At 62.4% G+C, this 25,682-nt stretch overlaps 3 protein-coding genes across 3 annotated transcripts; 1 reads left to right on the plus strand and 2 right to left on the minus strand.

The window, feature by feature from the left end:
- The first annotated feature begins 2,710 nt into the window (after positions 1 to 2,710).
- TM2D2 (TM2 domain containing 2) lies at positions 2,711 to 3,651 on the plus strand. Its single transcript, XM_088521460.1, has 4 exons — positions 2,711 to 2,925; positions 3,035 to 3,122; positions 3,198 to 3,313; positions 3,399 to 3,651. Exons 1-4 carry the CDS (start codon positions 2,738 to 2,740, stop codon positions 3,610 to 3,612), a joined length of 606 nt encoding a protein of 201 aa, XP_088377586.1. The 5' UTR covers positions 2,711 to 2,737; the 3' UTR covers positions 3,613 to 3,651.
- Positions 3,652 to 8,528: 4,877 nt separating this feature from the next.
- PLEKHA2 (pleckstrin homology domain containing A2) lies at positions 8,529 to 11,752 on the minus strand. Its single transcript, XM_088521465.1, has 11 exons — positions 11,574 to 11,752; positions 11,197 to 11,253; positions 10,820 to 10,868; positions 10,475 to 10,572; positions 10,178 to 10,318; positions 9,949 to 10,095; positions 9,738 to 9,806; positions 9,597 to 9,667; positions 9,338 to 9,401; positions 9,018 to 9,095; positions 8,529 to 8,837 (listed from the first exon to the last, which is right to left on the minus strand). The coding sequence occupies exons 1-11, from the start codon at positions 11,712 to 11,714 to the stop codon at positions 8,529 to 8,531; spliced, it is 1,224 nt and encodes a 407-aa protein (XP_088377591.1). The 5' UTR covers positions 11,715 to 11,752.
- Positions 11,753 to 16,695: 4,943 nt separating this feature from the next.
- TACC1 (transforming acidic coiled-coil containing protein 1) lies at positions 16,696 to 24,883 on the minus strand. Its single transcript, XM_088521503.1, has 14 exons — positions 24,756 to 24,883; positions 24,207 to 24,304; positions 21,775 to 22,552; positions 21,000 to 21,035; positions 19,722 to 19,782; positions 19,362 to 19,587; positions 18,837 to 18,892; positions 18,261 to 18,386; positions 18,058 to 18,134; positions 17,932 to 17,975; positions 17,699 to 17,859; positions 17,498 to 17,604; positions 17,012 to 17,132; positions 16,696 to 16,786 (listed from the first exon to the last, which is right to left on the minus strand). Exons 1-14 carry the CDS (start codon positions 24,881 to 24,883, stop codon positions 16,718 to 16,720), a joined length of 2,088 nt encoding a protein of 695 aa, XP_088377629.1. The 3' UTR covers positions 16,696 to 16,717.
- Between the last annotated feature and the right edge of the window lie 799 nt (positions 24,884 to 25,682).

Here is a 25,682-nt window from a genome sequence, read left to right on the forward strand (position 1 = left end):
CGGGAGTCGCAGCATCCCGTCGTCGGGAGGAGCTGCTATCGGCGCGGAGGGAAAACATCCCGCTGGGATCTCCTTCCATAAACCGCTTTGCAAACGTTGCCTGGAGAGAAAACTTCATGTTAGCGATGGAATCCTGCGGGATACAGGTGAGTAATAGGAATAAACTCCTATGGAATGAAGCATCAGCTCGAACTTTGCTACCTTCCGCTCTGTCATACGTGTTGCTTTGGCCTGGCTCTAATAACAGAGCAACACGTTAAACACCTTCCAAAATAGTGCAGGGAACACAGCATCTTCCTTGAGAAGAGGCAAAATAAACAGTGACACGAGTCATGCTACTGAATAGGTTATTGAAAAGCACTCTTGTACTAGTGACATGCAGGCGCCTTTGTAAAGAATATCAGGTGCTACCAACAGCTTTTCAGAAACTGGTAACCTTTTCGGGCTTTCAATTGTGCTACACTATGGGTTTCTTCAGTGTTTTTGTTTTGTTTTTCTTAATAGGTTTCCAGTTTTGCACAAAAGCAATGTTGGAAAAGTATCTGGCTGCTGATAAAGAGCCAGGATTACACCAAAGGCCACAGATATGTATATAATCAGCACAAACAAGAGATTCATGCCCCTTTGAGGGCTGTTAGCAAGAATCAGCTGAATAAATCCCAAATTCTCACCCTCCTAGGGTGACACCTACATTGTTTAAAAATTAGTTTTGAATGCACATTTTATAGAAGGCATGTGATAGACCGAGATATTGCCTCCAAGATATTTTAACAATTTTTTATTGTTATTACTTTGGCAAAGGGCAAACCTGCCCCACAGCATTCCAAAACTCCTATTTTTCCAGGAGCTAGAGGAAGATGCCCTGCTCCTCAGGTTTCCTCCTGGGCTCCAGCAAGGAGATACCCTCTGGTTTCTGAGGGAAGGAGGAAGCACAATTCCAATTTACGAGCGCTTTTTTATGTACCCTAATGAAGGGAACCATAAAGCTATGCAGGAAGCAGACACAACTCAGTGACACGAGCCTGCAGCTGAGACACAGGATGCTGTTCCTGTCTGATGGCATAAACTTCACAGGGGATAGAGCTTATTATCCTGAGATGGGGGTACAAAATGAGGCAACAACAACTCACCAAAGGGCTTGTATGTAGAGCAGGGCAGGACTTCACGCAGCACCCAGGGAAAGCAGGTGGAATTTGGTGTTTTCCAAAACAACAAGCATTTCAGCAGCCTTCGGCACAGCAGGGACTTGGTTCTCTTGCCTGTGGTAGGAGCACAAGGTGCAATCCTCACATCCAGTGTGCAAAGAGTATGCTGCAAGGCCAGAGACATAACACTGAATAACAGGAACCTTTACAACTGCTCTACTCTGGTAAAAAGTCTTATGAAAATAAGCCTCCCCTTTTATTTATTTATCACTATCAGCCTCCTCCATATGCTTTAGGCTTTCAGAGTGGCTTCTGGAGGAAGCCAGGCCAATGAAGTGACACATGGACAGCACAGTCCAACACACCAAGAATAAATAGTGGACTCCCAAAGTTCACCGAGACCTTGGGAGGTCTGAAGATACCCCCAGCAGGAGGGCAGTTTAGTGAGTCGTGTTGTGCTCAAGCAAACAGGGAGGAAAAGGATTAAGGAATTCATCTCCCAAACCGGTATCCGGATAAAGGAATTCGTCCCCCAAACAGATACCTGCTGTTGGTCAAGATATTTTCCCCACAGCTCTCCCATAATGAAGCTGTAGGACCAGCAAGAAGGAATTTCTCCAAAATCCCCCTTCTCAGGCATTACAGCCCTCCTCCAGCAAGGCCTGAGCACAGCTCTCCGCCAGACCAAGGGGATAGAAGCTCTCTAAACTAAGACAGCTAAAAATATAACTTTTTTTTTTTTTTAAATAGTGACATCAGGTGTGTCATGTTTTTCCTCCAAACCTCAATCCTGCTGTTCCACCTCCTCCCCACAGCCCATTTCCATGGTTTTTTCTTTGTAAACACTGTATAAATGCCAAATTGAGGACTTGGGACATCACCTGGTGGCTCCTGAGGCCCAGACACAGCACCACGACAGGGGCAATCACGGCCTGAGGGGCAAACGCTCCTAACACCATTTCCCAAGTGGGTTCTTAACAAATAAGACATTTTCTCTGGCCTATATTACCAGCTATAATACATATTTATAAATACAGACATATTTTTTAAGCCAAGGAGGGAGAGCCCTGCTTATACCTCAGTGTTTACCTCAAAGCACCGCAGCGCTCCAAGGCTCGGCATTTCGCCCTTTCTGGCCCCAAAACGGCCAGCCCTGAGGTGGCGGCTGGGCAGCCATGCCAGGAACGTTGGATTTGGGGCCGGACACGCAGCCCCGCGGCAGCCGCCGCGCGGCGGGAAGGGCCACGCGGGGCCCCCTCGTGACCGCCCACGCACACGGCGTCGAGCGCGGCCAAGCAGGTGGGCGCGCGCTGCCGCGGCCCCTTTAAATGCGGAGAAACCGCACTGTCCCCACCCCTCCTCCTCGTCCATTGGCCAGCGGCTAAGCAGACCAACCAATCGTCTGCTTGCCCTCCGCGCACTTCCGCCTGACCTCCCCACTGCGGCTTCGCGCCGCTCCCCCCCTATTGGCCTATCGCAGCCGCGTCCCGCCCTTCCCCCTGAAACCGCGCGCTCCCATTGGCCACCCGCGGGGCGGCGGCGGCGCGGCCTGGAGGCCGCGGCGGCGTCTCCTAGCAGCGGGGGGCGCCGCCATGGCGCGGCGGCGGGGCTGGCCGCTGGGCTACGCGCTGCTGGGCGTGCAGGCCGCGCTGCTCGTGGCCAACGTGCTGCTGGGCGCCGTGCGGAGCCAGCCCCGCAACGACACCGACCCCGACAGCGAGCCGCCCGCCGCCTGGGCCTACGGCGACCCGCGCGCGCCGCTCGTGCTCTGCCCCTACCTGTGAGCGCGGCCGGGGGAGCCGTGAGGCGACGGCGGGGCGCGAGGCGTCGCCTCAGGCCTCACCGCTTCCCTCCTCCCTTCCTTTCCCTTCTCCTCCTCCCTCCCTCAGGCCCGAGGAGTTCGTGGAGTGCGACGAGCCCGTGGACCACGGCGGCAACGCCACGGCGCAGCAGGAGCTGGGCCACGGCTGCGTGAAGGTGAGGGCGGCGCGGGGGGACGCGAGGGACACGGCGCCCGCCACGCGCCGCTCAGCGCCCCCCGCGTCCCCCCAGCTCGGCGGCCAGGCCTACGGCGACGTGGAGCACACGCGGGTGCAGTGCCGGGCGCTGGACGGCATCGAGTGCGCCGAGCCGCGGAGCTTCCTGCGCGGCAGCCGGCCCTGCGTCAAGTAGGAGCCGTTTCCCCACGTTTTCACCCCATTAATGCAGTGGGGCCTTTACGTGGGGCAGGGGCTGAGCGTCGCCCGCTTGCAGGTACACGGGGCACTACTTCATCACCACTTTGCTCTACTCGTTTTTCCTGGGCTGCTTCGGCGTGGACCGGTTCTGCCTGGGCCACACGGGCACGGCCGTGGGGAAGCTGCTGACGCTGGGCGGCCTCGGCATCTGGTGGTTCGTCGACCTCATCCTGCTCATCACCGGCGGCCTCATGCCCAGCGACGGCAGCAACTGGTGCACGGTGTATTGAGAGGGGACGAGGCTCGGCCCGCGGTGACAGGATGGTCCCCAAGGAAGCCCGGAGCGTCTCTGCGGGGCTGGAGACAGACTTTGGCATCTGCTTTGGAACAGGCTTCTCTTCTACCCAGGTACAGACACAGGTTTACAGAGGCGTGCGTGAATTTGCAGAGCAAATTTCTTGCAAACGCTTCTGTGCATACCTTGGGTTTAATTTCCACATTGAACATATCTGTATATCTTGTTTAAAACCATCGGGATTTTTTCCCCTTCAGCAGGTAACACTGTAAAAATCAGGCCTTACGAACGCAAATCTTAAAATAAAGTGTGGAAAGAGAACTCCTCCTGAATGTAGCTTCTGTAATGGTTTAAGCACGTGCCTCCCCTTACTCTCAGTATTAGAGCACATGCAGCCAAATACGAGATGCAGTCAGAGGTGGAAGGAAGGCCACTAGCTTGTGGTTTTGTGCTGCTAGACTAAACAAGCCCTTGCAGTTCTGTCACCAAGCCCCTGGGGCAAAATGATAAGCTCTAATTGCAAGTGGCTTACGACAATATTCACTGTTCATTGGAAGCAGGACAGCTGGGCTAGACAGTTTAGTAGAGGCAGCTTCCTTTAGGGGAACATAAATTTGGACTCTCGCGGGGCTGGCTCGGTGCAGTGAGTAAAGCTGCAGCTCAGGCTTCGTGAAAGAAGCTCTGATTTCTGGGATTTTCAAGCATTATCTGCGGATGCTGCAGCCGTTCCCAAGTTGTACATGGGCTATGTTAAAAATCAATCCTAAACTTCAGCCCAATTTAGCTGAGCGAGTAGTTCTAGTAAAAGGAGACTCTTCATCTGTTTCCTCTGGCATTACGAGGGCATCTTCATTTCTTTGGCAAACCACAACTGAAAAGATGCTCTTTTTTGTTTGTGTATTTGTTTCTTAATGGCCTCACTTGCATCCTCACTACAAGCAGCTGCTTTCCCATTAATGGCAATAATTACATCGCCTTCTCATACCACAACTGCAATGAAACCAGACACTTTGTAACAGATGGGGGAAAATCTTTCACTTCTGCACAGCTAAAGCCAGTACTCTCTGTGGCCACAGTGTGGCAGTTTCAGTGACCTGCTCCCTATGACTGTGATTGAACCATCCACGCTCAAGCTGGTAGTGAGTTGATCCTCAGGAATTGCAAGATTCCTGATCATGCAAGCCACAGTTACGCTTAAAATCTATTTTGATGATCTTTGCTTTGATAACATTTGCTTTTCAAAAGGTATTTCACCATAACGCCCGCAGCAGTGGGCCGTAGAGCTGTTCACTGCTGTTAAATATTCACGTCCTTTAAAACAGAGGAGCATCCAGTGACAACCCTGTGTGTTTTACTCTATCAGACCGGTTGCAGATGCTGGTAGTGCTCTTAGGTGAAACAGGTCGACCTGGCACCCAAAGAGTTAGGGAATCTGCACATATTTATGTCAGCCACAAGATTCGTCCTGATTTGCAAGTTTCTGCCCCAGTTAATTGATGGCAAATGCACAAAAGTGCCAAACAGAAGCTTTGCCTCATTAGGCTTGGTTCCACCCGGGAGCTGCAGGGAATGGACGGGAGCCAAAGGGCTCGGAAGGGGGTCGGAGAGGAGAGAATCCCACATCCCGTGCGGGCCCGGAGCAGCGTTTGGAAGCACCGACACGAGCAGAAGCTTCGAGCAGCCGCGCGGGCAAAAGAGGAAGCCCCAGCAGCTGCAGCTTGGAAACTCAGCGAGCTGAATAAAAACGGGAAAGGGAAGCTCCAGCAAGTCACCCAGACCGGGAGCAGACATCAGATCTGCACATGTAGAAGTCTGGTAGCATTTGATGTGCAATAAAGCAAACACACACTTTCCGTTCTCGCCGAGTTCTGCAAATTCGGGACCCTCCAGTTTGCATTTGGCTAATTTCTGCCCGGATTACTTCTACTTCTGTCTTCAATGGCACTGATTTTCTGTCAGGAGATCGTGCTTGTTCCAGTTTTGCTTTGTGGTTTCTTGCAACAACTCCTCCTCTCTGGGGAACGGGATTTATATCCCATTTAGGTCATAAGCAAACTGAATTTGGCAGCTTTCATTTGCTCCCAGGGCAGTGTGTGGGGAGTCAGCTTTATAAAACCACCATGTTCTTTAGACCAGGGGAACAGCAGGGCTGGAAACCCATGATGGAGGCAAGAAAAAAGGCAAAAGAAAGAAAAAAAAATCCTGGATGCATAAGCTCGTCTTCATTAACATCTCCCCCTGTTAAGAGGGCTTCAGTTTTGGGTTGGAACAGAGCCTTGGCCATCACAGCAGCAGCTGGGATGTGCAAAAAGCGTCCAAAATAATTTGGGAGGAGGAATTTTCATGCTGCTGCTTGTAGAAAATATCTCATTAGGGAGAGGGATAAAACTGGCCATGCCATGGTAAGATTGAATGTACATGGCACCAGTTCTTTACTCTTATTCTAGCAATATCTGCAGCAGGGGCAATAAAAAACCCGATGAGGAGGCACTAGAATATATTTCAAATGGAACTGAGCAGCCCCAAACGAAGCCGTAACCCTCCTCGGAGGAGGGTGCCCACTCATTTTAAGCAGAATCCTGATTCCATTTATTGGGGAATTCAGCTCCAAAACCAGCCTTGCAAAACATTGCAAGCCTGTATTTTTAGGGCTGTAATTTCCAAACCCCAAAGAGCTGGGAACATTTCAGCTGCCCCAGATTTGTGAACACTTAACAACTGCGTTTTCTATTTTTCCGTTTCCTCCCGATTTTACTCGCTCGTCCTCAGAAACCATCACCGCAGTACTCGCCCTGGAAAGACATCAGGAAACTTCTTTTTTGCTACTCTTGTTTTTTCTTTAAGTCATGGAAACGCTATTGGCTCCGAGTCCCGCAAAAGATGGTTTAATGAAAGAAAAATTTCGCACCGCATTTCCCAGGAATGCTGCCGCTAATCAGTGCTGGCGATCGGCGCTTGCTCTCTTGGCAAGGGCCACGGATTCCAGGCGCGGAGCTTTCTCAGCCTTTCTGGAGAGACGGTTTTTGGGTCCACAACAAGGCAGGAAAGTTCCTCCTCGTGGCACTTTGGATGCTGCTTATGCCCTAGCTGCAAATGGTCTCAGTGGGAGCTGCCTAGGCAAATCTAGAGTGATCTTCCAGGCTTCTTTCTCTGTCTAGTCATCAATTTATCCAAGGAATCATGAAAAAATGAAGCTCCTCCCAACCCCAACTGCAATTAAACTTGGGCCTGGGGCTGCGAGGATGCCCCTGGAGACAAGGTTTGCACTCCGGAGTGTTGTTTCCCTCTACAAAATAGACGCTCTAGAAGCAAAGAGTGGTTCTCAACCCAAAGCACACGATGCCAACAGCCAGTCTGGAAAAGCCACTAGAATTTCCTTCTTTATTTAAAAACCACGGTGCAAAAACACGAATTTCCCCTCCCGCAGGTCAATGTGGGCTGCAGAGAGGGATGCAGGGGACCCCGCGACGGGAGCCAAGCGGAGCATCACCAGCTGCGAGGTACCCAGCACCGTAAGAGCACTTAAAACACAGAGCCTGAAACCGCTTGGGAGTTTCATCTAGGAGAACCAACTCATCTTTCCCATCCTTCATTCCAAACACGCTTCCCTACCTCTAAAATCCAGCCTGCAAAAGCAAGACCCCATGGCAAGACCCTCACTTGAAGGTGCCTGTTGTCATCTCACACTCGCGTGCTCTCGCTGGCCAGAAGATGCAAGGAGGGTGGAAAGGAGGGAAATAACAACATTGCAACAGCACCGAAGCCATCGGAGCTTCTCCTGGATAATTATCTGCAGTTGTGCAACAGGCTTCACCTTTACCATCCCAGGCCCGAGGAAACTTCGCAATTATTAAGCGGCAAAACTACTCGGGACTTCATGTTTTTGAAGCCTGGCACAGATTAAGCCGAGTCTCCGGGTGCTTAATGTTTTCCAGAAATGAGGTCAGGGCTGATATCACTAAATGCTGGAACTTCATAGTCGTAGCAATTTGTTAGACTTTTTCAGCATGTTTTACTAGCCAAGTAGCAGGTCAGCCAAAAGAAACAGATTTCAAATACTAGTGCAAACAAAGCAAAAAGAGGCCGAGAAACCGCAAAAACGAGTTTTCTACAATTAAATAACAAATATTAACATTCTCCCTTTACTATTTGCATTGATTCCCTCTCATTTTCATAGTTTCAATGTTTTCCAGCATCTCCGCACGAAGCCACATTTACTGTGAGTAACGCGATGCCCAAACGCACGCAGTGCAAAACCGAGAATATACCTGAGAATAACCTGGTTACCCGCAGTCCTAACTGGTTAGGTAACTAGGTTAGTGGTCCTAACCTTGACTCACATTTAGAAAGTACCGACAAGCTTTTCCTGGGCTCCCAAACGCGGAGTCTGCCAGAGTTTAACGTGATGCAGTGGGCGCAGATATAAAAGGAATTAATTAAAAGCAAACAGATGGCTTAAAATACCGTTAGTTGGGCAGTGTAAAGAGCTGGTTTCCTGCACACAAAAAAAGACATTATTGAAGCTGCTGCGTTTTTGGTGAACGCAGCAGCACGACGGGCACCTCCCCAGCTCCGTACCGGGCTGCTGGGGAGCAGCACCAAGGGGGAGATCCGTCTGCTCCCTTCCCTCCAGGTGTGCTTTTTGGGCGGAAATTCCACATTTACTGAACGGGAGGCGGTGCCAGGGACCTGGAGCATCCCGCTTGCTCCCGGAGGAGCGGGGACACCGAGCAAGAGGTCTGAATCCTGCACCACGAGAGCGAGCAGCGGCGGAGGAAACCAGCCGGTTTCATCCCCGCGAAGGTAACGGGATCGATTTGGTCCAAAGCGCCGAGCGCTGGCGCAAGCACCAAGAGGAGCAGCGTGGCCGCCCGGGACGGCTAAGGACGCGCGCCGGGAGCGAGCCGGGAGCTACACGTCGGACGTCCGGATGCTCTCGTCGTCCAGGTCGAAGGCGAAGGGCTTCTCCTTGGCGTGCTGGGGCTCGGAGCGGTGCCGCGCGCGCTGCCCGCGCTCCGGGGCGGCCGGCAGGAACACGGGCTCCTCCGCGCTCGCCGGCGGCGGCGGCACCGGCGTCCACGGCTGCCAGGCCGAGGGGGGCTCCCCGAGCGCCCTGCGCTCCTCCGGCGGCCGCGGCGGCGACAGGGACGGGCTGGAAGTGCCGGAAAGGCCGGAGCCGCCGGGCTTCACCGCGGACACGGATCTCATGAAGGAGAAATCCTGCCAAGACATGAGCGCAGCTCGCTCGCGCGCGGGCTCTTTTGCATGCGCGCAGCCGCTGCAAAGCCCCGGGGACCAAAGCAGCCCAGAGACCCGAGGGATCTCCCGGCTCCACGCGCTCGCACGAGGCGCTGCCAAAATCCAGGCCCAAGCGAGCGCCCGGCGCAGACGAGGACCTACCCGCGGGCGGGTTTTCAGCGCCTGCACCGCCGCCGAGATGGCCCGGATCCAGCTGCGCATGTCCTCGGGGCTGTCCGCCTGCGGGGCGCGAGCGGCCCGGTGAGCCCGCGCGCCGCGGAGCCCCCACGGAGCCGCGCGCGGGCGGGCACGAACGGCCGCTGTTATAAATACGCGCGGGGGGAAGTGAAAGCCCCGCCGGGGAACGTCCTGCGCGCCGGAGCGCGGCTCCTGTTAACCGGCGAGAGCCGAATTCAGCGCCCGGGGAAGCGGCCGGCGGCCCTTGCTCGCTGGCTCGCAACCTGCTCGCTCCGTCCCCTCACCTGGATATAGAACGTCCTGGAGCTTGTTATGATCTCAAATAGGTTGTCCCGCATCAGCAGGTCCCTAGGAGCGGCGAGAAGGAGGCAGAGATACCAAAAGACCCCATTTGCACCGGGGAGGAGGAGCGCAAGCGAGCCCTGGATCGCTCGGGGATTTTCGGAGCGAGGCTCCAGCTCCCGGAGGACTTCGCGGCCACCCAGCCTCCTCCTTCCCACCCTGCCATCCCAATCCGCACGGACAGGGCGGCCGCGGCCTTACCCGGACTTGACCAGGCACTCGTGGGTCTTGCAGACGTCCTTGAGGAGGATGGAGCGCAGCGGCTCCTTGTCCTGCGGGGACAAGCGCGTGACGGCGGCTCTCCCTGCTGTCCCCGGCGCCGCCTCCATGGGGGCCGCTTACCTGCTCGCACTTGAAGTAACTGATGGAAAACTCATCGAGGACGAAGTAGCGGCGCTTCCAGCTTTTCCGCTGGAAAAGGGAAGAGGAAGCCCTTGAGCGCTGCCCACGTGCTAGGGATGAACGGGAGGGCCGAGCATCCTTCCCGCCCCCGAGCATCCCCGTTCCCAAGCTCCCATCCTGCCAGAATGTCGCCCGTCGCCGCGGCGCTCACCACGTTGCCCTGCTTCACGCAGTAGCCGCTCTTGAGCGCGGGGGGCCCGGCGGGCGGCCGGGCGGCCGACGTGGGGACGTAGCTCTGCGAGCGCCGCAGCAGCGGGTGGGCGGCCGGCTCGCCGCCCGCCGCCGCGGCCCCTCCGTCCTGCGGGCGAGAGCGCCGGCGTCACCGGCCGAGCGCAGCGCCGGGACGGGCGACACGGGAGCCGGCGCGGCGGCGCGCTCACCTGCGGGATGGCGATGGGGGTGTGCACCACCACGCCGCCGATGATCTCCGTCTTGTAGGCGGCGCGCGGCTTCCTCTCCTGCGCGCGGGCCGGCGGCTTGGCCACCTCGGCGGCCGGCGGCGCGCTGCCGCCCTTGGGCACCTGCCGGCGACGGGACGCCCCGGTCCCCATGCCCCGTTGGCCCGGGCTCTTGCCGAGATCCCCCCCGAATTCCGCAGCCCCGACGCTCGCGGGAGGAGCGGGAGCCGCCGCTCCATCCGGGACACGGAGCGCCGGGACGCGCTTCGTGCGACCTACCGTGATCTTGCTGGCGCGGTTCAGGGCCTCCACCCAGTCCTGCAGGTCTTTCTGATCGCTGGCTTGTAAGAAATAGCGCTGAGATAAAGCATTGATAACTATCAAAAAAGGGGATAAAAGAGAGAGGCAGGGAGCTCCGCGTTACCAAAGCGAGCGCAAGGACGCGGCGCCGCGCGGCTCCTCGCCCGCTGCACGCTCCGCCGGGGACACGCGCGGGGACGGGGGAGCCGCGCGGCCGCCGGTGTCCGGGGGGACTTCACACCGTGAAGCTGGAGATTTTTCCAAGCTCACGAGCTTGCGCCTTTGCCTTGCACCGCGCGTCCCCCCCGCCGTCCCCGCGCTCACCGAAGCAGAACGGCGTCTTGGGCTTCTGCTTGGGGGTGGCGACGCTGACCTGCAGGAGCGCAGCGGGACGGGGAGGTGAGAGAGGAGTCCGCGCGCGGCCGCCAGCTCCCGAGCGCGGCCGCCCCGCGGGAAGGTCCAGCCCCGGCACCAGCTTCTCCCCATGACTTCGCGCGCTCCGAGCGGCATATTCCGTAATCCACTTTAAATCCCTTTTCTCAAGGATTTTTTGCCACGGGGAGTTAAAGCCGTGGGCACTACCCAATCCCGCAGCTTGCGGCCGGATGCGGCCCCCCAGCAATTCCCATTTGGAGCACAGCCTCGCGCGTCCCCAGAGCGCCGCGGCTCCCCGAGCCCGCGCGCCGCGGCCCCGGCTTCACCTTGGAGATGTAGGTCAGCGTCAGCGATCCCACGGCGCCCGCTCCCATCGCCAGGTTCTGCAACGCATCGAGTGGGAGCTCAAGGACCGCGAGCGGCTCCCGGCCCTTCCCTTTCCCCGCGCTGCTCCGTCTCGCATCCCGCTTCCCCTCTCCGAGCGGGACAGCGTCGCTGCCCGCGTGACCAATATTGTCTAGGACGGCGTTTGCTACTATCGCTACCGTTGTCCCCGTACCAGGACACGATCCACTCGGGATCCGCGGCGGAGAAGAAGGGAGCTTTGCCATTGGGACCCGCTCCATGCACACGGATAACACTGTGATCCCGCTCTCTCCCCATGCCTTCCCGTGCGCCAGCCGGCTCCGCGCGCGGCTCCCACCTGCGGGTTGTCCATGTACCACCGGAGGCAGTTGGCCTGCGTGTCCAGGATGAAGTAGCGCCGCAGGAACTTGCCGCAGCTCTCATTCTCCTCGATGTCCAGAAAGCCACAGATGCGGTTGTGGCGGTCCAGGTAAGGCATTCCGGGCTCCTTCTCGCATCCCCCTGCGGAGACGGACCCGCGCGCCGGAGCTGGGTCACCCTCGGCACGCACCGGCTCGATAGAGTAGCTCCAGAATCCACCGCTCCTCAGCTGCGGGACACGAGCCTGTCACCCTGTAGCCACAGAGGGCTCCATCCTTCCCCAGGAAAGGATAAAAACACCCAAAACAGCATCTCCAGCCCCACGGTGCTGCAACAAGGTCACTTCTGCATGAGCACCCGCTCTTCGCGCGCTTGGGCACCCTCAGAGACGTGACCGTTTCTGGGAGGCACAAGCCCAGCGCGGAGGAAGGACCGGGGAGCACACGCCGGGGGGAGCCGCGCGCTCGTGCGGCCGGACTTCCCGGGAAGTGGCTGCCACCCGCTCCCTTCCTCCCCAAGGCACTGGGAAAATCACAGCCGGAGCATCCGCCGGGCGCACCGCTCCGCAGGCCGCTCCGCAACGCGCCGGGGCCCCAGGGCTGCAGCTCCCGGGCGCCGCGGGCCGTTTCCGCAGCCGCAACCAGCGCGACTTCCTTCTACCTGCTCTTGCGGTGCAAGTCGCCGGAATCGGCCCTGCCGAGGGCTCTGTCTGGTGACCGGCACGGGAGGCAGAGTGGGAAGAACCCGGCTAGAGACTCCTGCTCATTCCACGCTCCGGCCTTCAGGAAACCATTAACGTGGAGAGGGACGGGCTGGGAGGAAGCTCAACCTGCTGCGACGCCGCGGCGCTTCCAGGGCTCGGATGCTCCCGGGGCGGCACGGATGAGCCCAGCCTCCCTGCGGGAGCCGGTGCCGAGGCCGCAGCCTCCCTCCTTCCCCGGAGAAGCCCCCGCGGCCGGCGGGGAAGCGGCGGCTGCCCGGACCGGGCGAGCCGGCACCGGGGCCGTCACCGCTGCCGCCCGCTCCGCTGCAAGGGGAGACCCGACCCGACCCGACCCGGCCCGGCCCGGGTGGCTCCGCGAGGAAGCCCCGAGGTCGCCCCGCTCCGCGCAGCCCCCGGGGCCGCCCGTGTCACTCACCCCGCGCGTCCCCGCGCTGCGCGCCCGGCCCGGCGGAGCGGAGCGGAGCGGAGCGGGGGCGGCGCGCGGGCTGTGCCCGGCCCCGCCGCTCGGTTCCGGGTTAATTGCGTCGCTCATTAGCAAAGCCGGCCCCGGATGTGAGCGCCGGGCTCTCCCCCGGGAGCGCGGGGCCGCCCCGAGCACCCAAAGCGGCCCGGAGAGGGTTCCCCAAAGGGCGTTTGCGCCCCTAGCACCCACTTTCAGACAGGGCCTGTGTCCCCCACAGAAGATGCCCCGAGGATGGAGCAAGCAGGGCGGGCACTTCAGGTCAATGCGCCCCAAAGAACAAGTCGGCTCTTGGCTTTGACCCATCCGCACTATTTTGGCTCACTGGTTCTTTTTTTGCCCTTGTTTTTTCACTTTAAGGGAGGTTTGGGAGCTCCCGTGTGCGGTACCCCGAGAGCGTGCGTGGTTTGGGGCGATGTTCGCTGGCGTTTCTGCACCCAGGACGGAAGCGGCTCTCGCGACTTCCCCTGCCAACCGCTCCGTCCTTCCCAACCCCCTTGGTCCTGGTTTGCACGGACTAAACTGTTCCATGGAGTATCTGGGGGGCTGGGACATCTTCTGCTGTCCTTGTGACCGGGACCGGCTCTGCTTTCTCCAGCCGCGTCACACGGCAGCTGCTCACACTGCTGCTATTCCTTAATTCCAATCCACAAAGCCTTTCCGCTCCCTTCCTATGTTTTTCCAGCACATTTTGCTCCCGGAGCCTGTGGGGGGAGTAGAAAAGGGCTGGGGGTGCTGGACAGGGGGCAGCAGCCCCGCTCTCCTCCTCTCCATGTTCCCGGCCCTCTCCCCCTTTTCCCATCCTTTTGCTTTTCCTTCCTCCTGGATCTCCATACCTGCCATCCCGACAGAGCCGTCCCGGCCACGGGCACCTGCGGCTCCCCCGAGACGGGACCAGCATCTTCCGCACCAGGCGGACAAGTGCTCTGCCCAAAACACCCCGAGAAACAACAACGCAGGCAGGGCTTCACACCAGATGTATTTATAGTCTATCCGGCCCTGACTCTCTGCAGCCGCAGGAGAAGCCGCTCCCCGGAGCCGTCCCGGTGCAGCACCCCGAGCATCCGAGCTCGTCCCTACGCTATCGTGGCCGCCGCGGGCGCCGGGGCGGCCGTCACGGCGCGCGCAGCAGCAGCAGCAGCAGCGGCGCCGCGGCCAGCGCCAGCAGGACGGGCCGGGGCAGCGGCGCGCGGGCCCCGGCGCTCCGCGCGCTCCGCGGCGGCCCGTTGCAGTCGTCGCTGAAGCAGCATCGCAGGGTGGCCCCGCCGGCCGCGCCGCCGCGCGCCTGGTCGCAGAAGGACTTGTAGGAGCAGGACTTCACCACGCTGTCTGCAAGGGAAGCAGAGGCGCGCGCGTTGCTCGCAGCACGAGCGACGCTCGTGTGACGCCTCCCCGGGACGCGGGGACTTACTGGCAGCGGTGATGGTGGCGCAGGCGTCCGCGTACTGGGGGCAGCTGTGCGAGCCCTGCTTGCCGCACTCGTTCTCGTTGGCCGCGACGCACTTGTGGCATCTCAGCGCCTCCCCTGCGCGGGGACACGGGGGACAAGGGGAGCGCTGGGTGCTGCCGCTGCCCTCCCCGCCCCAAACCGCGAGGCCTGGGGTTTCCCTCCCGTTAAAAACAAGCAGAAACACCGTGGAGGAAAATGCCGAATCCAAATAAATTGGAGGCTCCGGCCTCCGCCTGCAGTGGGAGGTCGCGGCGAGCGCGCGCTGGCGGAGAGATTGCAGAGCCCTCTCGTGGCAAGCGGCTCCCGGCAACGCGGCCGCGGCTTTTCGTTGCCTGCGTCCATTCTATGGGCAAGGAGGGACCCCGGGGACGTCCAGGGGCTAAGGGACACTAGGGGCTGCAGCAAGTGACCACGCTGGGTGGAAAGCGAGGCCCGGGTCCGCATCACCCCGGGGCAGAGAGCCGGAGCTCACGCAAGCGCACGGCCGCCCCGTGCTGTGGCACCCACAAGTGGCACCTTTGGGGCACGTTTTTGTGGTTCTGGGCAGTGAGCTGGATACCAGGGGCTGCAAGGTTGTCCAGGGGGGCTTCAGGGGGTGCAAGAGGTTCCAAGAGGGTGCAATGGGGTGCAAGGAGGTGCCGGGGGATGCAAGGGGGTGCAAGGGGGCAGGAAGGGGGTGCAAGGGGCTGCAAAGGGACACACAAGTCACCAGGCACCCAAGGGCCGTCGGCAGCTCCCGCCGGAGCCGGATCCCGTCTCCCGCCGCCCTCGGCCCCGGGGCACTCACCGTCTCCGGCCAGGGAGGTGACGATGGCCAGGGCCAGGAGGGTCCGCAGGGCGGGCATGGTGACCGTGTGCGCAGCGGGGCCGCGCGCCCGCCGCTTTGTCTTAAGGTTTTAGGGCTAATCTCCCAGGGGGATTGGATCGGGGGCTGAGGATAACGCACTTATGCAGCCCCCCCGGCTAATGCCATCTTAGCGGGGCAGGAGGGGACGCGGCGCCCCAAGGACACGGCCGTCCCCGCACCGGTGACCTCGCGGCGGCTCTCGCCGGTCCCACAAGCAACTGTGGGAAAATAAACCCGTTTGCACCGTTTGCAGCAGTCCAGGTGGGGAAAAACCTTCCGGCGTCCCCAAAAGCAGGGATGGGGTTGGTCCCCGCGCGCTCTCCGCGCGCTTGGTGCCAACGAGCTCTGCCCGGGCTGCGGTGCCGCTGCGGCTTAGGGAAATCTGCCCCGCGCAGCATTTAAGTGAGACGGGAATTAAGAGGACGCTCAAAGTCATTTTGGGGCTGCATTTAGAAAAGCAGGGGCGGATGCTGCTCGTGCACCTACGAAATCCAAAAATTATCAACCCGATTCATGAAAATGAGGCAGAATTGGGGCCTTTTCAGCAGGTAAAACTGGCTGATCTAAAACCCGCTGCCAATCCACTGATAAACACCCGGAATCTTTCCAGAGTGGTAAACACGACTTTTATTCAGGCAATGAAACATGAGGGGGAAAAAAAATATATTAGTAATCATTATAATAATCTCATTTGTGTGAGTGTAGCTCTTACAAATATTTACCCGACATACAAAAGGGAAATTATTGTACATAGAAAAGTCACGTCGGTGGCCGTCGCGTGGAGGGTGCAAAGCGATGCTGGCAGTAGTCGGTGCAGGCGCAGGCTCCTCATGGACACTTGGTGGCAGCTTGCAGAGCGCCCATGGAAACTCGCAAACAACTCGCCTTCTATTATATATAACTATAACCTTTATATATCTTTTTTTTTTTCTATAGGTAGCTATAACCATATTATAGTTAATAAATCATTCCTTAGGAATCTTCTTCACCCGGGTTACAAGTGCATGGGTGGCAGGGAAGGTGACACCAGGGGACACAGGCAATGTGCCACTCTGCTCCCCTCCCAAATTCTGCTCGAGCCGCAAGTGGCCCCGCCGCTTCGGTGTACAATAAAGTCTCTCTATACATAATAAACCTAATAAAATATCTATTGGTGTATGGCTCTGCTTTCAACGGGTGTCTGCACTGCATGCTCAACACGGGGAGCGAGGGAATCGAGGGCAAACAGCCCGATTCTGTTACAAAAGGATAGCAGCAAATAAAGGTTTGCTAATAGTCGCAGCAAGGCTGGGTAGGAAACAGTGAAAACAGCAAATATTCCCCGTCGTGGGCACTGCGCCGCTCGCGAGGGGACAACGGGGGCTCCCGGCAGCGGTCGGAATAAAGTGCAGCAATGCGGAGCTGCCTTCCCCGGGGATCGGGACGTGCCGCTGTGAAGCCATCCCCAAAATCCCGGTACCGCCGGATCCGGCATCGCGCCCTTCCCGGGGGCAAATCCATGGAGCGAGAAAAGCGAACCGGGGACGAGGCCGCGGCGGGAGCGGAGACGCCGTCGCCGCGCGCGTCTCGCCGGGGGGACCCGGCTAAGGCAAGGGACGAGGAGCGTGGCCAAGCGCGGGGGCTGCGCGGGGGGCCCGGGCTCAGTCCGTCCTTCCCAGCTTGGCTATGAGCTCGTCGCAGATCTTGGTGAGCTCCTCGATCTCCTGGTTCTGCGGGAGGAGAGGAGCTGGAGGCGCCCGGAGCCGCGCGGGATGCGGGATGCGGGATGCGGATCCCCGTCCCCGCATGCATCCCCCAGTGCAGCCCCGCTCTGCACCGGGGCCTCCACCAGAGCCACGCGAAGGCCCGCGAGGAGGGAGGCGCGCGCGGAAAAACGGCTTTCCGGCCCCAAAATCCCAGGGAGATGCCGAAGGGAGCACCGCCGGGGGCTTTACCTTCTGCTGCAGGGCTCTCTCCAGCGACTCCACCTTCATCTGCTCTTTGCGGAGGCCGGCGTGCAGCGCCGCGCTCTCGGCCTTGGCCTTGGCGCGCACTTGCGCGATCTCCTCGTTGGCCCTGGGAGGGAAAGGGGCAGCGCTTGGCACGCGGGGACACTCGGACGGGTGTCCCCAGCTCCCGTCGCAACCCTAAAAACAACCCGAGTGTGGGAAAACCTCGGAGGCTCCCTGCAAACCGGCCGTGCACCTCGGGGCCTCCGTGGGGAAGAGCCAAGCGGAAGATGAGGGAATCCGTTTGGGGATTTGTGCTGGCTTAATGGGATCCATTTAAACTCGCATCTCAGGTTGTAAACAGCGGCTTTTCACATCCCGGGAGCCTCCCTGGGGCTTTGCCGTGCTTTGAGAAACAGACCCCACGGATGGGAGGCCCGAGAAGCCGCTTCCCGCTTCCCTGCTCCCCCGGGAAGCGAGCGGGACGCTCACTTGTCCAGCTTCTCCTCCGCGTGGACTTTGAGGGCCTGGTAGCGCTGCTCCTCTTGCTTCACCCGCGCCAGGTAATCCTGGGCGCACTTCTTCAAGGCTTCCTCGTTCTGGAAGACACCGCGCGCCGGGATGAGCGGGAGCGAGCGGCGCTGCGGGATGGGGCACCCGGAGCGCGAGGGGGGCGCGGAGAGGGACGAGGACCTTCTTAAAGCCTTCCAGGACGCCCTTGAGGTTCTCGTATCTCCTGAAGAGGTCCGAGAGGGACCTCTCCACGGAGTTGAGGTCCGCCAGCGCCTGCTCCTTCTCCATGCTGAGCTGCTGCAGGTTCTTCTGAGACGTCATGGTCGACCTCTGCTCGTCCTCTGCCGGGGCAAGGCCAAGGCCGTAGGACACGGTGGCCGCGTCCTACGCGCCCGGGCGGGCGGCCGCCTTACCGATCATCTGGGCAATGGTCCTCTCGTACTCGGCCACGATCTTCCTGGCATGGAAGGAGGGAGGACGCGTGAGCGGCAGCGCGCGGCGCGCTCGGCCGCGGCGCGCTCCCGTCGCAGGCTCCTTACCTCATCTCCAGCACCTCCTGCCGGCTCTCCTCGTACTTCTTCTTCCACTCGCTCGCTTCGAGCTCCTTGGTGATGATCTACGGGGAGGCAGGCACAGGATGCTGGACACGGGCTCCGAGCACGCCCCCAGTTTCCCGTGCATCCCCAAAACTGCGGCACGCAGAGTCGGATGGGGGACATGGGGGACGCGCGCGCGGCGCTACCTCCTCGCGGATGAGCGTGAGCACCGCCGTCTTCTCCCCTTCGCTCAGGCACACGCTGCCCAGGGGGCTCTCGCCGCAGCGCCCGCTCGCAGGGCCTTTCTCGGCCGCGCACGGCGCGGCGCTGCCCTGCGGAGAGAGCGGCCCGCGGCATCGCCCCGCGTCCCGCTCGGCACCGCGGCGCACGAGCGAGTCCGAACCCACCTAAAGCCGGCCCCACGTCGGCCCCGCGCGCTTGGGGACGCTCGCTTTGCCCCGTGCCCTTGCGGGGCTTAGTTAAATCTGTCCCCAGAGGCTAATTCTGCTGATGCTGCTAATCCGGGGCCGGCTGCCAGGGCCGCGCGCTCACCGTGCTCCTCGCTTTGGCACTAAAGCCGTGTTCCCGCGCCCGTTCCCAATCCCTCTGGCTCCACTGTCCCTGCAGGAGGGTCCGCGAAGGGGACGGCACTGGTTTGCCCATCCCTCACCTGCTCCTGTAGGAGCCAGGCCAAAATTCGGGCTCCCGACACGGCTTCTTTTGGAGAGGCTTTGGCCATGTCACCGCCACGCGCGTCCCGCGAGCAAGGACGGGGCACTCACGGGCACGAGGATGGGGCCGTCCTTCTCCACCGGCTTGCAGGGGTCCTGCTCCAAGCCTGGGGACAGGGAAACGCGGCACGTCACCGCCGGCGGCTCCGGATGCGCCGGGGCGCGGAGGCGCACAGCAGAGCTTCTGCGTCTCCCAGCTGCCTTGCCGCAAGCTTCCTTGTCCCCCAGCTCTGCTCTTCAGCCCTTGGGACATCCCCAGCCCTGCCACCCTCCGTGGTGTCCCAGGAGGGGACCCAACACCTCCCTCTGGTGGCACCTCCGCCCCTGAGCAAGGATGGCCCCGGAGAGAGCAGCAAGCCGCTTGCTCCTGTAACTCCAATATTGATTTAATGCTGTCTCGCTGCCTTTTAATTCCTTTTTAATGGATTGCTCCAGGCAGCAGATTACATAGGAGACACGCAGCGAAATAGCACTAGGAGAGCTCGCCGAGCGCGCGTCCCGCGGCAACGCGGGCGCCACGGGGCGCTGCTTAAGCCGCCGGCGCTTCCCCTAATGGCCTGAGCGCGGCACGGGGACCGCGGGGCCGCTCACCCGTCTCGGCGCTGGGCACCGGCACGGCGGAGCACTCGAAATACTCCAGGTCGTCCTCGGGCTCGCCCTTCCTGTCGGCGGGCGCCCTCGGCAGCGAGCCGGTGCTGGCCAGCTTCTCCTCGTCCGTGGCGTGCCCGGCGCGGCCCGCGAGCTCGGGGAGCCCCGGGAGCCCCGGGAGCACCGGGAGCACCGGGGGCCGCACTCCGTCCTCCTGCGGGATGGAGGCAGCCGGCTGAGCGGGAACCCGGGTTCTCCGGGGCTCCCTCATCCCGGCCTCGCAGGAGGCAAAAATAACGGGCAAAACCCGCGGCGTTCCCACCGCTCCATCCCGACGTTCCCGCCTACCTGAGTGCCGACGTCCAGGACCAGGCTCTGCGCCTCGTAGCGCTTCACCTTGCAGCCGCTCCTGCGGAGGGAGGCAGGGGTGAGCGGCGGCAAGGAGCGCGCGGGGCCGGTGGCGAGCGCACGGGGCCATCGGCAAGTGCACCGGGCCATCGGCAAACGCACAGGGCCATCGGCAAATGCACGGGGCCAGTGGTGAGCGCGCAGGGCCATCAGCAAGCGCGCGGGGCCGGTGGCGAGCGCACGGGGCCATCGGCAAGTGCACCGGGCCATCGGCAAACGCACGGGGCCATCGGCAAATGCACGGGGCCAGTGGCGAGCGCATGGGGCCGGTGGCAAGCGCATGGGGCCGGTGGCAAGCGCATGGGGCCATCGGCAAACGTATGGGGCCATTGGTGAGTGCATGGGGCCAGTGGTGAGCGCATGGGGCCATTGGCAAGTGCGCAGGGCCGGTGGCGGGCACATGGGGCCATTGGCAAGCGCATGGGGCCGGTGACAAGCACACGGGGCCATCGGCAAGCGCACGGGGCCGGTGGCGGGCGCGCTGGCACAGCCAAGCAGAGAGGCAGCCCCAGCGCTAGCGCGGCTCCCTGCTCCCGCAGCAACACGGTGCCGGCGCACACGGAGCGAGCAAAGCGCGCGGGGAAATCGCACTGCAACGCCCGGCTGTTCGCGGAGGACGAGGCGGGAGCCGTGGATGGGAAGGGGACTACCCAGGAGCAGGGAAAGCAAAGTTTCCGTGCTCCGTCCCGGGCACACGCTCATTTCCTGCTCCGAGGAAGCGCCGGCTGCTGCTCCCGCACCCCGGGCCCGTCACCGCCGCGTCCCGGCACTGCCCGGGAACGCGGAGCCACGACTCGACCGCGCGCTCCACCCCGACAGGAACACCGGCTCCACGCAGGGGGGATCCGCAGGGGCTCCCGTTCCCTCTTGCAGCTCGCTCCGTTGTTGCCGGAGCCCGAGCAAACCGGTGAGCGCAACACGCTCACCCATCGCGCGCAACAGGCCCATTCCCGCTGCGTCTCCCCTTGTTTTCGGCCAGCCCCATTTCCCATAGGAGAAAACACTCACTAAGCATCTCCGCGAGCATCCCCAGGGCACAGAGCCCGCCGCGGCGCTGCCCGGGCACGCAGGGCAAGCGAGCGCGCCGCGAGAGCAAGCGCGGGCAGCGCCGCGCTCACCCGCTCGCGCGGGCCGAGCTGCGCCCGGAGCTGCGAATGGAGCCCGCGGGCCGTGGAGGGAACGGCGCGAGCGGGGAGAGAGGCAGCGGACAGTACTTACAACAGAAAACAGAGAAATTTCACTTGCTCAGTAGTCCTGATGCACCCGAAAAATAAGCCAGGAGGGAGACAGAGAGGTGGAGAGAAGAAAAGCACGTGAAAAGACCTGGGATTCACTGGAGCGACACGACGAATTCGCCATCACAGAGCAAGGCTGTCGGCAACGGGGAGCGAGGCCGCGCGGAAGCTGCTCCGGCGCCGCGGGAAGAGCTGCCGCTTCGTCTCGGCAGTGGGGACTTACGGCTCTTGGAAAGGGAGGCCGAGACGCCAGCGCCGCGCGGCCGCAGCCTCAGCGACCTTGGCAACGCCGGGGCGAAACAGCAAGAAAACAACCCATTTTATCCACCAAAGCTGTTCCCGGAGGAGCACCAGCGCGCGCCTACAGGCCCAGTGGTCTTCCTGGTCCCGGATGCTGAGGACAGGAGTCCCCGCTGCCTCCGTGGCAAGGGAGCAGCGAGCGAGCCGTGGGCTCGAGCGCTCCCTGTCCTCGAGGAGCAGGAGGGGATCCCAGCGCCCGACCGATCCCGCGCGCGTCCGCGGCCTGCGCGGAGGCCGCAGTCCTTGCCCGGCCGCCACGACCCGCTGCGCGCTGGCCGGGGACCCGAGCGCGTCTCCGAGGCGCCATCGCCGCGGGGCTTCGTGCCGCAAAGCCCCTCTGCAGCCGCGCGGTGCGCGCGGGGACGCGGCCACCGCAGCCACCGGAGCAGGCGGCGCCGCGGGGCACGCGGAGGCTCTGGGCGAGCCCGGAGGGCGCCGGGAGCTCGCGCTGCACTCACGTTATCAGGCGCGACGGGGGCTTCTTCGGGGAGCCCTTCGCAAGCTCCTCGGGCGCCTCCAGCGCCTGCGACTCCAGGATCTCGTTGAGGCTGTTCTCGGCGGCGGGGCAGGAGTCGCCCAGGGCTTTGCCGGCCTCCGTGGGCTCGCCGGCCTCCGGGGCGACGCGCTGCGAGGCCTTGGGCGAGCTCCTGGCGAAGGGCTTGTGCTCGGGGCTGTCCCAGGGGCCGGGGGCCGCGTCCTCGGCCGCTCTCCTCGCCGCCTCCCGCTGCCTCTTGGGCGTCAGCTTGCTGGCCGGGATCCTGCTGCCCCTCCGTGCCGCGGCCTTCCGGCCCTCGGCCTCCTCCGGCATGTCCGGCTCCGGCGGTGCCGGAGGTTCCCGGCTCCGCGGGGTGGCATCCGGGAGCATGGCAGCACATGGAGCCGCCGGCGGCGAGCTCTGCAGCTCGCAGCCCGCCGGCACGGAGGGCTCGATGCCATCGGAGGACACGGGGAGCGCGCTCGCCGCGCCGGCATCCGCGCTCTCCTCCGCCCGCTTCCCAAGGGCTCTCCCGTTCCTGAGCCCGCTGCAATCCGGTGAGGAGCGCGGGGACGAGCTCTGCCCCGACATCAGCTGCTCCGGGGCGGATCCAGCCGCGTCGGCCGCGGGTTCTCCCGCTGGAGCGCCGCTCAGGACGCCGGGCTCGGCCGCAGGCTCCGTGCCGCCCGCCGGAGCCGCACGCGCTCCGTCTCCGCAGTCCCAGGCGCCTCCATCCCGCTGCCCCTCCTGGTCTCCGAGCTCTGCAAGGACACAAGGAGCGCGTCAAAGCGGAGCGCTCCCCGCACGCTGGCCAAGCCGGTGCGGATCAGGCACCGGAGCATCGCGGCGTTCCGCCGCGGAGCCGTCCCGAGGCTCTCCCATTGCAACATCAAGCGCGTGCTCCTATATGTCTGCAGTGCACTTGATGCACTAACTCCCCAAACATCCCCACGATGCACAAGGCAAAGCAAAAACCCTCTGTGCATTTGGCGTTCGGGCCTGGGTCCTGTGAATTTGGCATTCGGCAGAGCAAGACGCCCCCCAGGGCGAGCGCAGGAGGAGAGCGGCGGCCGCTCGCAGCCTGCGCGCCCGAGCGTGCCGCCCGCGCGCGCCTCCAGCACAGCCCTGATCCATGACTTAAGCTCTATTACTGCAATCCCGGCCGCTAAATCCTTTTACTCTTTAATCTTGCCTTCTCTGCTGGTGACGGGGAAGCTCCTTAGCCACCGAAACCAGCCTCGCGGTGCCCAGAAATGAGTCACAGGGCCCGCGCGCTCCATGAGATGTCCAGAAATCCCCAGGGAGCTGCCACCTGCCTCCCCAAAAAGACTCCAGCGAGCACGAGCCCAGTGCAGACCTGGAGTGCAGCCAGCGAGCGCGCTTTGACGCTGCCTCTGCCAGGCGCCCCCATCATTAGGGACCAGGATACCTCTCTACCCGACCACACACCAGCACCGTTACACTTGTGCGTCTTGATAGCTCTGAATTTTTTAATCTCAGGCTGCGAGCACCGGCCGGCCAGAGCGCACTCCCACGTGCGCCTTTAAGGCAGGGAGCGCGCCGGGGAGGAGCAGCGCGGCCAAGCCGGCCCTGGCGCCCTCGTCTCCCCCGTACAGCCACCAAGTGGAGCAGCACTGATTCCCCCACGGCCCTGCGTGCCAAGAGCCCGGGGAACATCCCACGCGGGCGCCGCAGCTCTGCGCACGGCGCGCGTCACGCGGAGCGCGCAGCATCCGGGGGAGCGCGCGGCTAACGGCTCGCTTCCTCTTTTGGCTTTTCCGCTCTCGCTCGGCGGCTGCCGGGCTATTTTTAAACCCATCCTGTTATGAATTAGCATCCCGGCAAACAAGGCTGGCGCTGCCGCGAGGCTCCGCTCCTGGCCCCGGCGGCTCCGCGGCTGCTTTGCTTGCACGGAGCATCTCCCCCAAGGCGAGCGAGCAAGCGCGCTGGGGATGGTGTTTTGCAAGCAGGCGTTTAAGGGCAGAGGCCGGGTTGTCCCCGGGGAAAGGGACCTGCCAGCGGTGGCATCACGTCATGCCGGTGCCCACGGCAAGGGCAGCTCCCCGCTCCGGCAAGGTTAGAATGTGCCGGGAGGTACCGCCGAGCCGGCCGCTCCGATGGGTCCGTCCCGCTGTCCCTCTGCCTCGGGGCCCCGGAGCCTCCCCTTGATCCCCATCTTTGGGAATGGAGGGAGCCCAGCTGCTCCCTGCCCCCTCAAGGATGATTCAGGGAAACCAGCGCCGAGGCCAAGAGCAGCTCGTGCAGCCCCCAGCGCCGGCATTTGAACCACCCAGGCCATTAACCACAAAAAATGTGCTGGTTTTGTTCAAAAGCAGCAGCTTCTCCGTGACCCCACCCGGCTCTTCCGCCTCCGGAGCGCCACGGAGGCGCGGGGGACGGGAGCGCGGGCCTTACCTCGGCCCACGGCCTGCGGCGCGCGCAGCCCCGGCGCGCTCAGCTCCTGCGGCGGCGTTTCGGCTTCGGGGGTCTCAAAATTCCCTTCGGAGTCCGAGCTGCTGGGAGGATGGGTGGGAAGCAGTGAGGAATGACGGTGATCCCGCCTGGCTCCAGCAGCCCCCAGGCACCCCGTGCATCCCAGCTCCGTGCTTCCCGGGATGCAAGGGCAAAGGGAGGGCAGGTGGTTGAGCATCCCCCACGCAGCCCCAGGGGCTCTCGTCACCCACTGCCACCCCTGATCCGTCAGCATCCGTCCCGGAGCTCTGCGACAAGGCAGCCCTGCGGCACCCCAGGGCCGGTGCGCTTGGAACCCCAAATCCAAGGTACCTGCTTGCGTCCCTAGCGAGCGCCCAGAGCGGTTTGGGAGCCCCTGTCCCGCGCAGGCCCCCGGTGCCGCCGCTGAGCCCGGCGGTGCCGTTCGCGGTGCAGGTTGCGGCATCCGCGAGTTTGCGCTCGCCCGGAGCGCGGAGGGCCGCAGCCCGGTGGCCCCGGGAGCGGGGGACTTGCCTGAAGCCCGGGGACCTGCTCCCGCTGGGCGAGTCGCCGTCCGCGCCGCGCTCGCCGCCGCGCACTGCCGACCACGTCCACTTGGCCCATTGCAGCGGCGAGAGGATGTGCCAGGCGCTGAACGCCATGGGGGCGGCTGCGGGGGGGGGGCACCGGTACCGGTACCGGGGTACCCTCGCGCGGCGGGGGCGGCCCGGGGGGCGGCAGCGGCTCCGCTCCGCCCGCGCCCGCCGCTCAGCGCGGAGCCGCCGCCGCCGCCGCCTCGTCCGGCCCCCGCGGGGGCTGCGGCGCTCGGGCCGCCCCCGCCGCGCTGCCGAGCGGGGCGGAGCGCGCGGGGACCGTCCCCGTCCCCTCCCCGCCGCAGTGACAGGCTCGGCCGGGGAGGGGACAAGCGCCGGGACGCGCTTTAGGGCCGCGCTTCGCCCCTCCTCTTCCCCCGCCGCCGCCTTGGACCCCCCCGGCGGGGGCACCTGTGTCACCTCCCCCAAATTCAGACCCGTCCTGTGCCCCTCGCCCGAGAGAAACACTCGAAACCCCTTATTTTTGCCCTCCCCAGCCCCTTATTTTGGCCTCCAAACTCCTTATTTTTGGCCCCCAAGCCTCTTATTTTTGGCCCCCAAACTGCTTATTTTGGGCCCAAATGCCACTCAGAGCAGCAGTATCACTCCCCGGGCAGACGACCCTCTGCCTGCTGCGTGCACGTTGCTCCGAGCGCCCAGCTGGGCGCCGGAGCCTAATTCCCTCGGCTCGCTCCCGCCGGGATGCTCCGCCGGGCTGAAGGGAACCCCCTCTGAAACCGGATCTGCCCTCCTCGATTTATCCCACGCACATTCCAGGCTGCACCTGCGCTGTAACAGATCCCGCCGGCGGATTCCTTCCGCCCCGCGCGCCGGCAAACGCGACAGCCGGCCCTCGTGCCCCCATCCT

The sequence above is a fragment of the Tinamus guttatus genome, unplaced genomic scaffold, assembly GCF_059628265.1.
Source record: "Tinamus guttatus ecotype Peru unplaced genomic scaffold, ASM5962826v1 Tinamus_guttatus_pri_ptg000123l, whole genome shotgun sequence".
Taxonomy (NCBI): Eukaryota; Metazoa; Chordata; class Aves; order Tinamiformes; family Tinamidae; genus Tinamus; species Tinamus guttatus.